We start from the raw sequence: 13,175 nt of genomic DNA on the forward strand, positions 1-13,175 counted from the left end.
CACGTACTGGTTTATTTGTTTGATGATGAATTTTATTTCGTATATGCTTCTGTTTTAGTTTGAGCAACATGAATTGAAGTAAACAACAGCTAAACAAATTTTGATTTGTTCTTGAAAGTTTGTTAAATGATACAGTATTGCTTTTATTTATATCTAAAAGTTAGGCTTAACATTTTTTTAAGTTGAATCACTTAATTAGTTCTCAAATAACTTGTACTGCTTAAATTATTCGTTAAACAAAATTTCAAATAATGTTAAAGACATCTCATACAGTGTTTATTGACTGTTTTTTTATAAAACTTTTGTATTTGGTTAGAATGCATTTTTTTTTTAATTAGTTGTTTCATTTCAGATTGAATTTTAATTTGTTATTGTTCAATACTACTTAAATGCTTAATATTTTACATTTAAGAGGTTACATTTAAAACAATTTACCTTTAGTTGTTGAACAACATAGCATTTGTTCATTTTCTTTAGATCATTTTGAGTTAACTAAATCAGTGAAAATACTTACATTAAAAAATTTTTCAACAACTATTTTTAATATTTCTTAAGCATAATATTCTCAAATTTTTACAGATAAATAATTTTATTTTACATCGGAGTGAATGAATGAAGTGAAATTAGTTTTGAAAAGATTTGAAACATACTTAGCAGAGTTTTTTGTGTGAAACAAGCAAACAATGATTTCAATATGGAACTACTACAAAACTTGTGCAGGCGGGGTAAGTGTAGTTATATGTTTGTATGTACTTACAAAAATATTTGTTCTAATACTTTTACGTTAAGTTATTGGTTGTATTTGATATTCAAAATAAAAGTTGATAAAATACTGAATATTAACTTTTTTTATTTTTGCTTCAGCTTAAAATTTTTAAAGATAAAACATTCCAAAACTAGTATACATTAAAATAATATTTATACTACTTGTATATAAAAATTAAAACATTACTTTAATCCAAAAAACTAGTATCTGGTCTAATCCTATTCATCTTTCAAAATTTTCCGTAAATCCTAATGTCAGTTTTGAAACTACCCTAAAATAAGCCTAAGACTTTTTTTTCGCTTTTTATCATGAACTTCGGAGTAGCTAGAGCAACTTTCAAAAACTTTCCCGCAATATCTAGTGTAACTTTAAAAACTTTATCATTAGCTACCGCATATGTTTTCCTCTAATAGTGTAACTTTAAAAACTACCCAATATACGCTTATTTTTTGGCTCTTTAACATGAATTCAAAACGCTTAAACACATAATGCAGGTAAAAGTTACAATTATGTGTTGTTTAAACATTTTATATGACTTGGAAATTATTTGTTAGTTGAGTTTCAATTAAATGATAAATGGAGAAAGTTAATATTTTCAAAACATAATTTAGCGGGATCCAAAAATTTATTACGCGGCCGGATCAAAATCCAAACCTTGTTTTTAAATTAGGATCAGGGACGATCCGAATCCAAAACGGTATTACCTGGCCGGATCCGAACCTAAATACTAGGATTCGGTAGATCACTACTTAGAAATAACAGAGACTAAACTAAAATGAGTGTTTTTGTAAAAAGTTATCAACTAAAGTTAATATTTTTTCATATTGTTAAATAACAAACTACTTAAGTAGTTTTAAATTATTAAGTTAGTACATTTATGTAGTATAAGTAAATAAGTACCAAATTTGTTTGAACTTTTAAGTTTTGTTTTATAAAAATCCATTGACATATTTTAAATTATAGACAGACAGGTACATAACAATACTGAACTTATAATATATATTATGGAAAGTTTGAAATCTTTTCAATAATTGACACACTGTTAACACAAAAAAAATCAAAGATACAACTACGCTAGCTTGGTAGGTGTCAAATTTGCACGAGCGTACAAAATTGCACGAAGTAACAATGTTGCACGAGAGCACAAAAAAGCACGAAGACACTTTTGAACGAAGTAATTTTTGCACAGGTAGAATTTTTTTTAATTTTTCTAGCGTTTTTAAATAATTTGTATTTTCAATTTAGTTTTTTTATTATGTATGTTTTTTTATATTACTGTTACCACTAATCCTTACCCTCGGTCAGTAGCTTATTTTTGTCTATATATCTTTTTTATTAATAATCTTTTTTTTATTGTTATATTAGTTAACATTTGTTTTTTATTTTATTTTTACTATCACCGTTACCCCTAACCCTACCCTCAGTAAGTAGCTTTTTTTTTAGTTTAATTCTATTTATTTTTATTGTTTTTTTAAAAGCAATTTCTTTTTTAATTTTTTATCTCACTGTAACCCCCCAACCCTAAAATAAATAAATAAAATTCTACTTATTTTATTTTTATCCTTTTAATTTTCTGTATTTTTTTTAATAATATTTTTTTACGTTTTTTTTTACTCTCGTGCAAAAACGACCCTCCGTGCAAAACTGTCACTCGTGCAAAATTTACCTTCCATGCAAAATGTCTTCGTGCAATTTTTTCCCCTCGTGCATATTTGTCTTCGTGCAATTTTGACCCGTTCCCACGCAAGCTTCTTAAAATTTGGTTAAAATAGATATAATCTAATCATTGTACATCAAATCCTAGGACCAGTTATTTTGAAAGTTTTTTTTCCTTCAATGAACAGCATTAAGTTTATAAGTTAAAGCTATAAATATTAGTTAAAGTTTGCTGTAGCTATTAATATTTTTTATATAGATATAACAAGTATATTTTTGAATCTTAGTAGTTTTTATTTTAACTTTGTGAAGATTTTTTTATAAGAGCTATTTTTTGTTTACTCAGTTTTTGTCTTCTTTTACTTTCGTTAGAAATTTTCAAAAAGTATTAATTTTAAAAAAGTATTTTCTCTAGAAATTTTCAATGAAGTAATATATTCTTACATTGCTATGTAGATTGTAAAAAGTATTGTGTAGTTCAAAAAATTTTTTTTTAGATAAACTGTTTCATGTAAGAATTTGATTTACAACACACTTTCAACATGACACGAAGACCGACTGAATTAAATGAAAAGTAACCTGCAAAACTCAACAAAAACTTTTAACTGAAGAACTAAGGCCAAAAGCGTTTTAGAGTTTACAATTTAAAGATGATGAGTTTGTTGCAACCCAATGGCAAATGATGATCGAAAAAATACTTTACTTAAAGTAAGTTTTTTTGTTAAATTTTTAGATTGTTCCAATACAAGACTACTACAATTAACCAATAGTACTTGTACAAATAATTTAAAAGGACAACTTTTGTTAAAATTTAATTACTAATTTGACATTGTTGATACCTTTAAAAACTAAAATTTGTACTTTTTTGACTACATTTAATTAAATGACAAAAAAAACGCTCAAAATGTTTGGTCTTAGGACCTGGTGCACGAAGAACCTTTCGGTTATCGAGTCGTGCACCACTTGGATACCTTTCAACATCTAGTCTAGGGCAATAAGAATCTTTCAAGCATAATATTAAAGTTGTAATAGATTTTAATTAATTTATATTTAGATGAGAAATTAAAGTAAAACTTTTACTAAAATATAAAAGTATAGTTTGTAAATGCTTTTTTGATACTATTAAAATGAATATAGAATAACTAAAGGTTTGTGGTGTAAAAAATAATTACTGTAATTGTTTAAATAAAACATGCATACATTCTAACTAAAATTTTAAAGTACATTACTTACTAAGAGTCAAAGTAATGATTCGTTTGTAGTAATTTTACCTCTTCAGGGACTTTTTCCACATTTCAAACATTCCTAAAGCTAGTAAACTTTTTATAAAAAGCCATTTTAGTCAATTTTGTAGCATAGGTGTAGAATTCCAACTTTTACTATATGAGGGGTTGGGTCATGTAACATGTTTGTTTATATGGAATTTATATTCAATTCATGAAAATTATAAAATCGTTTCTCCTTGTGAATCTTAGTTGTGAAACAAAACAAACATCTTGTTTATACAAACTAAGCATTTGAAAGCTTAATTTTCATTAATTACTAATTAAAGCTTGTATGAATAGAATATATTTTCTACTCATGAATGTAATAATATCAACAAGTTCATTTCTCCTTTAAATTCTTAATTTTCAAACAATACAAGTATAATATTTACTAATGATAAGCATTTAAGAAGCTTAAGTTTAATTAATTACTAATCTAAATTTGTTTGAATGGAATTAATTTTAAGCTTATTGAAGTATTTTTGATAGGAAGCTTATGTCTTCTAATAAATCTACTTTGTAAAACAAAACAATCATTTAATTTATTGAATACAAAGTATTAAGGAAGCTTAACTAAGATTCATTAATTACTTTAACTAATATAAATAGAATTTATTTTCAATTCATAAAACAGTTTACTTGAGAAGTTAAGTTAATGTGTTTTGTTATTACTAGGGAAGCTGTATAATAAAACATTAAGTTTATGTACTTATATATTACAAAAACAATATTTGTTACAGCTTGTTATATTTAGTTATGTTATTTATGTTTAGTAAACATAAGACAAAAGATTATTTCAACTACAATGTTTATTAAAATATTTAACATATAACAAGCTGTAACAAATATTGTTTTTGTAATATATAAGTATATAAAACTCTAAAAACTCATTTTCCTTAATTTAATTAACTGTTTACTGTAAATTAAAAATTAAAAACACAAAATTTATTTTTTTAAGTATGGTATATTGTATATATATATATATATATATATGTGTGTTTTTTTAGGTGTTGTGTTTATAAACTTAAGTTTAAATGAGAACTTTCCAAGGTAATGAGAACCATTTTATATGAAAAAAAAAACTACTCTAATAGTTTTTTTGGTAATATTGAATGTATATGATATGTTTCATCTTAAATTTTCGAGTGTTTGCCAAATTGAGAGTTGGCACACACTCAGTATAACTCTGGATAATTTTGAAGTTTTTAAAAATCTCAGGACAGTATAGAACAACCCAGAATATTTTTATAATTTTTTTGAACTCAGGTTGAATCAGGATAAATGTGTTTAAAAAAAATTTATAAGAATTTTAAGATTTTAAAAAATCTCAGGACAGTTTTTTATATGTTTTGAAAAAAAAAAAACTTTTTCAGTTGCAATGTTTTGTTATTTTATAACCAATTTTGTTAAAGATCTTGATTTTTAGTAATTTTTATAAGTTATTTATATTTTTTTATTTAAAAAAAACTCAAAATCACTCAAGATACTTTTTTGATACTCAGGACTTTTTTGTATTGATGAGAGTTTATTATTTTTCTATTGACTTCACAGTAGTATTTAAAAATTAAAAGTTTTAAGTTAGAGTTACCAAAAAAATAAAAAAATAATATTAGATACAGATAAAAGTTGAATCTAATATCTAAAATCAATTTTATTTAATTTGTATTGGGTAGAAAAAATTAAGTTTAATTACTAAAAATTTAGTATTACTTTAATTACCTTGTGTAATTTGTAACAATCAATAAATTAGCTTTTATTGAAGTTATTTACAAATTACACTAGGTAATAAAACTAATACCAATATATTAAAACAAATTAGCTGTAATTAAAAGTTATCTTATATATCTTTCATACATTAATAGTTTAATTAAAAAAAAAAGTAATAAATTGAAGTTAATTTACAAACAATCTTTTTATTTGTTTATTTCATGCATTGTTTTTGAATTAAGATTTTTTTTCTTAGGAATAATAATAATGTGTAGTAAAAAATAAAATTATAGAAATTCATTTTAACATTTTTATTTGTTTTTTATTGTTAAGGTAAAGTTTTGATGAAAAATTTTTAAATTATGTTTTCAAACTACAATTTTAAATCTTCATGAAATTAAATTTAGTAAAACATAACCAACAATATTTTTGTTACAGGTCTTTTTTTATTTCAAGAATCAAAATATTAACAAAAGAAACAAATGTCAAAATTAAAAATTCTGTGCAAGGTAAATTTTGTTTTGTATTGATTTATTTTATAAGTAAATTAAGCTTAGTTGTATTCTTTATTAGAACACTTACTAATTAAATAAAAATAAAATAAGTGAATTAATAAAAATAAAATAAAAAGCAAAGTAAATATAGTCCATTAGTCTAAAAATAGTTCCTTATAAACATAATAAGCTTATCTAAAGTCAATTTTAATAAATATATTGAAGACAAAATAAATTTACCTTCTTTTTTTAACCATACAAGTTTTCTGTGCACAGTAAAATAACTTCTATTCACACTACTGTGAAAATCACTAGCTAATGTACTTTCACAACTGAGTGGTGCATCAACTTTTACCTTCGATATTTATATAATTGCACAGGTTGGTGGAATTGAAACCACGAAAACGCTGAGTTTTGACCCGGCAGGATGCACAGTTGAGCAGGCGTGCAAAGAAATCAGAAAAAAAATTCCTGGTGCAGATAAGGGAAACAGTAAGTTGTCATTTGATTTGTAAAATTTTATTTTTATCATTAGTTCCAAAATAAACATTTTGTGTATGTTGATATTATTTTGTGAATTAGGAGATTTTTTTAATGAATGGTTTTTTATTTGAAAAATTGATTTTTTTAAATGTTAAAACGTAAGTAATTAAGTATTTCACCCATAATTTTAGTTTAAAAATATAATAAAATGTCAATAAAAAACTACAAATATTTTTGTATAGCAGTTTGTTCTTCAAGTTGTAAAATATACCATAAATTACTCTCTCTAATGATCATGTTAATTTGGTGTGTCATAGTTTATGCAAATATTTACTTTAGTGGCAGTTTGTTTGATTAAATATTTTGATTGGTGGTAAAAAATATAAACTGTTGAAATTTTATGCTTAACTGTGCAAATTTTAAAAGTTCTAAATGTGACTTTATATGAAAGTTTACTTAGTAAGACATGAAACATTTTAATTATTAAATAGTTAATTGGTTTCAGTTTTTCATAAATACTAAGTAACAAAATTCTTCAAAGAAAGTTTTTACTAGTTCTATAACAAAACTTGCAGTACTTGATTTAAATAATTTTAATATAAAATATATAAATATTTACAGTAGTTTAATTAGGTTAGCTGATTTTCACATATTTGTTTCCAAAAATTAATCTTTTAAATTTTTACTTTTGTTTTAATCTCAATTTTACTGTTTTTATTCTTTGAAAAGTAAATTTTAGACTAAAAATATGTATTAGATAATAAAAACTTTATTATATGACTGTTGTATTATTAAAAAATGAACATTTCCTGAAAGTTGAAGTAAAAAACCGTAAAAGAAGATAGGATATCAGAATTTTTGATAATTTTAAGAAAATTGACCATAAGAATTTCTCTTCCACACGTTTATGTCAGAAAATTTTTATAAAACTATTTATTGGTCAAATTTTTATTAAGGGCATAGGGGGGTAACCACCGTTTTTACAATTTAGTTTTGCATTATTGAGTTTTAACTAGGCTACAAGTTACACACTTACAGATTACTACAACTACTTATAACTTTTACAGATTTGAAAATTTTAAAATAAATTTTGACATATAGCCGATCCAAGTTGGAGACTACAATAGGTTCTTTATGGGAAAAGCAAACTAAAACAGCAAATAACTAAAAATCATTAAAAATCTATCTCCTCCTAGCTTTTTTTGAGATAACTACCTCAAAATTTCAGGAAATGTTTCTAGCAATGTTTAAAAGTTTCTGTTGAAAAAAAAAAAAACTTATGACAAAAACAAAAAAAAATATTTTTTTTTTGTATAGAATTTTAGTTTTTGAATTTTATTTTAATTTTTATTAACATAATATTCTAATTATTGCAAGGAATATCTCCTGAAAATTTGAGGGATTTATCTCAAAAAACGTATGAGAAGATAGATTTTTAGTGATATAGTTTTTTTTGCTGTTTTAGTTTGCACCTTCCATAAGGAACCTGTTGTTGCCACCAACTTTGATCTGCTATATCTCAAAAAATTTTTTGAATTTCAAAATCAGTAAAAAACATCTTGTAGCTTAGTTAAAACGCTATAAAATAGGATCAGTTTGTGAAAAAAGTGATAAACTCCCCTATGTCCTTAATTTGTTTTGTACTGTAAAAATATCTTATAGTTTACACTTAAAGCTTTGATATAAGAGTCTAAATGATAATTAGAAAAATAAATAGGACCCCTCATGCCATTACCATAAATTAATTTCAGTAAGTTCTATTTTTATAAATGTATTTAAATTAATATTTTCAGTCAAGGATTACTCCTTGTTCTTTTGCGATACTGATCCAAAGAAAGGCATTTGGTTGGAATTCAACAGAAAATTGGAATACTATCTAGTTCGAGAAAATGTTTGTTTGATTGACTATTATTAATTATTGAGTTTGATAAATAGTAATGATAAATGTATTCACAAATTTATTTTGTCATGAATATTGTCTTTGACTATTTAGTTTTTCTAATATATTAGCTACATTTTATGAATTTTTGTCTAGTTAATTATTATTAATTGAAATGCAACTAACACATTAATATTAAGAATATTGAAGTGTTTGTGTAAATTATATTTGTTTAAACTTTTTTATTTATGTCTTCACATACTTCAGTGTTAATTAAAGAACCATATTTAATTTGTTTTTTTCACTTATGCTACATTTCTGGTTAGTTGTTAAAAGTTTGAATTGAAACCTAATGCCACTAAAAAAGATTACAAGCTTTAAAGTTATTAGTCTTCATAAATTTATTAACCAAATATTATTTTAAAACTAAAAAGTTATATTTATATGCAACAAAATTAACTGAATGTAAATATAAAGTTAGTTTTATACAACAGTTAAGCATTTATCTCAGTAAAATTGTTTTAATTCATCAAAAATTAAACTGTTTAGGACACTCTAGAGTACCGATTGAAGAACAGACCACTCAAAGTGAGAACTTTAGACCAGTCTGTTAAAACTGTCATGGTTGGTGTTTGTTTATTATTATTTATTTTGCAAAATACATATTTTTTAGTATCAAAACAAGACATTTTGCAGGAATGTACCAAAAATTATCATTTAAAAAGAAAAAAAAATATTATCACTTCAGTTGTGAAAAAAAATACAAAATTCCATTTAAAGACATACAAAACGACTATTTATTTAATAAATAGATGAAAATAATTATTCAAACATATAAATTACACAGATACATAATTTGTTACATAATAAAACAGATAGATGACAGTCACAGTGTTTCCCAATTGATGGTAACAATTTGCACAAGGTTGGGAATTGTTAATCATGAAGAATATTCACTTGTGAGAGAACAAACTGCTGAAACCAGTGGCACTCTTAAAAAGGTGATTATATTGAATGAAATTAATTATTAAAACGTTTGAAGTATTTTTAATTAAAAAGGTTATTAGTTTTTTTCTGATTATTAAGTGTTTATTATTATGATTAAATGTAATTTTTAGTAATTGAAATTAATTATTAGAACAGTTTAAGTATTATTAATGTCTATAGTATACATTTTTGAATAAGGGAGTCTAAGAATGTCTTAACTTACCTCAAAATTTGAAAATAAAATAAAAATATAATTGCTTATTATAATAATGTCCTTTAAAGGTATCTCTGTTGGTTGTTTGAAAATAAACTAGTTTTTATAAAGCAATAAACGTAGTGTTATTCTTATAATTATGTTTTAAAAGGTTTGAAAAAAATTCGAAGTTTTTAAAAATAGGTCTATAATAGTAAAATACAACTATAGTTGAGTTTTAGGTTTTTAAATGTAAATAAATTGGTAGCTATAAGCAAAGGTGTTATTTTTCAGTATACATATTTTATAAAAGTATTTTTATACATTCTAGTTATAAGTTCAAGTTAGTCTTTTTCCTAACACACTCAATTTGTGTACTAACTTTTTGATTTTAAAAATAAACAACTTGATTAAAAGTAACACGTATACACATGTTAAAAGCTTATAAATTAAAAGGTTGTTTAATAATAACAAATATATTAGATTGTCACGTTTGTATATCGTTACGTCATATCCGGTTGATAAGTTTCGTTTGTAAAGATGGAAATTTTATTCATATTAATTTATTTAAGTTAGATTTAAAAAGATGATCAAGTAAAATTTCAAGTTTACCAACTTTAATTCTTATTAGCTTTATTTATTTGGAAATTTTTAAAAAAACCTTTATTTATTTTTTTCTATCTTCTTCGTACACATTGATAGAAATTTAATATTTTTATAGTTTTATTTAAAATAAACTAAAGTATCTGGAAAAAAAAACGTAAAAAATGATATCAACTGTATATTTTAATGAAAACTTTCTTTACTTTTAACATTTACGTAAAATAAGCTAGAAAGTCGTTATATTACATTAAAAGTATTAAAAACTTAGAAAACATTATTTTTATTTCAGGATAACTCAAAATCAGGCGCAAACACTGATAGAAAATTTGAAACTCTAAAAAAAAAACTTCACACAGATGATGAATGTTTGTTTTGTTTATTTAAAATAATAAATAAGTTAGATAAAGTTTGAAATTAACATCATTTAAACAATAATAATCAATGTTATTTTAAGTAACAAATATTTTATTTGCTTAAATTTGTTTCAAAAAAGTATTATTGTAAAAAGATGTAAAATTTAATCTAAAGAGCTCTCTGAAAGCCATTGTAAAAAATTTAATTTAATTTATTTGTTAATAAACCATACAAAGAATTTAAATTGATGTTCAAATGTTTTTAATTTAATTTCAAACAATGTAACATGGCCTAAATATTTTGACAAGTTTCAATGTGTGAGAATTTAATTTTAATTAAATATTTCAATCTAACATGCCATTCTTTACTTTATGATTGTAATTATTAAAAGTATCTTAAGAATTTGATATAAATTTATAAGATGTTAAAATGGAAACGGATTTTTTGTAGGAAAATTACAACTTTTTCTATGAAAAAAAAATTAATTTAAAACACTATTTTGTGAAAATTAATAGCTTTTTTGTTTTATTAAAGTAAAATATTTTCAATATTTAAGGTTGAATTATTTATGTTGAAAAACCTGAACGTTTTTTGAGTAACAATTTTTATGTAAATATTTCTGTAAGCCAAACAAAATAGTTTGGCTTGACCTATGTATAAATAAGTATGTGTTTTATACTTTATTGCTTCTTTATAAGAAACATACATGTTTTTACATTATTATTGATTATAATTTTTTAACATTAATAAAAAAAACCCACGTTCAAACATTACGGGAGCAACAAATAATATAACAATTATTGTTTAGATATATTAATAAAATAAATATATTTGCAGTAAGTTGGTTGAATCACGGTCAAACATTACGGGAGCAACAAATAATGTAACAATTATTGTTTAGATGTATTAATAAAATAAATATATTTACAGTAAGTTGGTTGAATCACGGTCAAACATTACGGGAGCAACAAATAATGTAACAATTATTGTTTAGATGTATTAATAAAATAAATATATTTGCAGTAAGTTGGTTGAATCACGGTCAAACATTACGGGAGCAACAAATAATGTAACAATTATTGTTTAGATGTATTAATAAAATAAATATATTTACAGTAAGTTGGTTGAATCACGGTCAAACATTACGGGAGCAACAAATAATGTAACAATTATTGTTTAGATGTATTAATAAAATAAATATATTTACAGTAAGTTGGTTGAATCACGGTCAAACATTACGGGAGCAACAAATAATGTAACAATTATTGTTTAGATGTATTAATAAAATAAATATATTTACAGTAAGTTGGTTGAATCACGGTCAAACATTACGGGAGCAACAAATAATGTAACAATTATTGTTTAGATGTATTAATAAAATAAATATATTTACAGTAAGTTGGTTGAATCACGGTCAAACATTACGGGAGCAACAAATAATATAACAATTATTGTTTAGATATATTAATAAAATAAATATATTTACAGTAAGTTGGTTGAATCACGGTCAAACATTACGGGAGCAACAAATAATGTAACAATTATTGTTTAGATGTATTAATAAAATAAATATATTTACAGTAAGTTGGTTGAATCACGGTCAAACATTACGGGAGCAACAAATAATGTAACAATTATTGTTTAGATGTATTAATAAAATAAATATATTTGCAGTAAGTTGGTTGAATCACGGTCAAACATTACGGGAGCAACAAATAATGTAACAATTATTGTTTAGATGTATTAATAAAATAAATATATTTACAGTAAGTTGGTTGAATCACGGTCAAACATTACGGGAGCAACAAATAATGTAACAATTATTGTTTAGATGTATTAATAAAATAAATATATTTACAGTAAGTTGGTTGAATCACGGTCAAACATTACGGGAGCAACAAATAATGTAACAATTATTGTTTAGATGTATTAATAAAATAAATATATTTACAGTAAGTTGGTTGAATCACGGTCAAACATTACGGGAGCAACAAATAATGTAACAATTATTGTTTAGATGTATTAATAAAATAAATATATTTACAGTAAGTTGGTTGAATCACGGTCAAACATTACGGGAGCAACAAATAATATAACAATTATTGTTTAGATATATTAATAAAATAAATATATTTACAGTAAGTTGGTTGAATCACGGTCAAACATTACGGGAGCAACAAATAATGTAACAATTATTGTTTAGATGTATTAATAAAATAAATATATTTACAGTAAGTTGGTTGAATCACGGTCAAACATTACGGGAGCAACAAATAATGTAACAATTATTGTTTAGATGTATTAATAAAATAAATATATTTGCAGTAAGTTGGTTGAATCACGGTCAAACATTACGGGAGCAACAAATAATGTAACAATTATTGTTTAGATGTATTAATAAAATAAATATATTTACAGTAAGTTGGTTGAATCACGGTCAAACATTACGGGAGCAACAAATAATGTAACAATTATTGTTTAGATGTATTAATAAAATAAATATATTTACAGTAAGTTGGTTGAATCACGGTCAAACATTACGGGAGCAACAAATAATGTAACAATTATTGTTTAGATGTATTAATAAAATAAATATATTTACAGTAAGTTGGTTGAATCACGGTCAAACATTACGGGAGCAACAAATAATGTAACAATTATTGTTTAGATGTATTAATAAAATAAATATATTTACAGTAAGTTGGTTGAATCACGGTCAAACATTACGGGAGCAACAAATAGTGTAACAATTATTGTTTAGATATATTAATAAAATAAATATGTTTGC

At 23.6% G+C, this 13,175-nt stretch overlaps 1 protein-coding gene across 1 annotated transcript in view; it reads left to right on the top strand.

The window, feature by feature from the left end:
• The first annotated feature begins 5,830 nt into the window (after nt 1-5,830).
• The window catches only part of LOC145840528 (talin-2-like), a 48,714-nt gene continuing 41,369 nt past the window's right edge, over nt 5,831-13,175 (top strand). Inside the window, exons 1-6 of the mRNA XM_082947818.1 lie at nt 5,831-5,903; nt 6,269-6,380; nt 8,165-8,262; nt 8,800-8,874; nt 9,126-9,251; nt 10,323-10,398. Coding sequence (XP_082803944.1) covers nt 5,877-5,903; nt 6,269-6,380; nt 8,165-8,262; nt 8,800-8,874; nt 9,126-9,251; nt 10,323-10,398 — 514 coding nt within the window. The 5' untranslated portion in view covers nt 5,831-5,876. The remainder of the gene's footprint in view (nt 5,904-6,268; nt 6,381-8,164; nt 8,263-8,799; nt 8,875-9,125; nt 9,252-10,322; nt 10,399-13,175) is intronic.

This window comes from Thalia democratica, chromosome 7 (genome assembly GCF_965202585.1).
Source record: "Thalia democratica chromosome 7, ktThaDemo2.hap1.1, whole genome shotgun sequence".
NCBI classification, from domain to species: Eukaryota; Metazoa; Chordata; class Thaliacea; order Salpida; family Salpidae; genus Thalia; species Thalia democratica.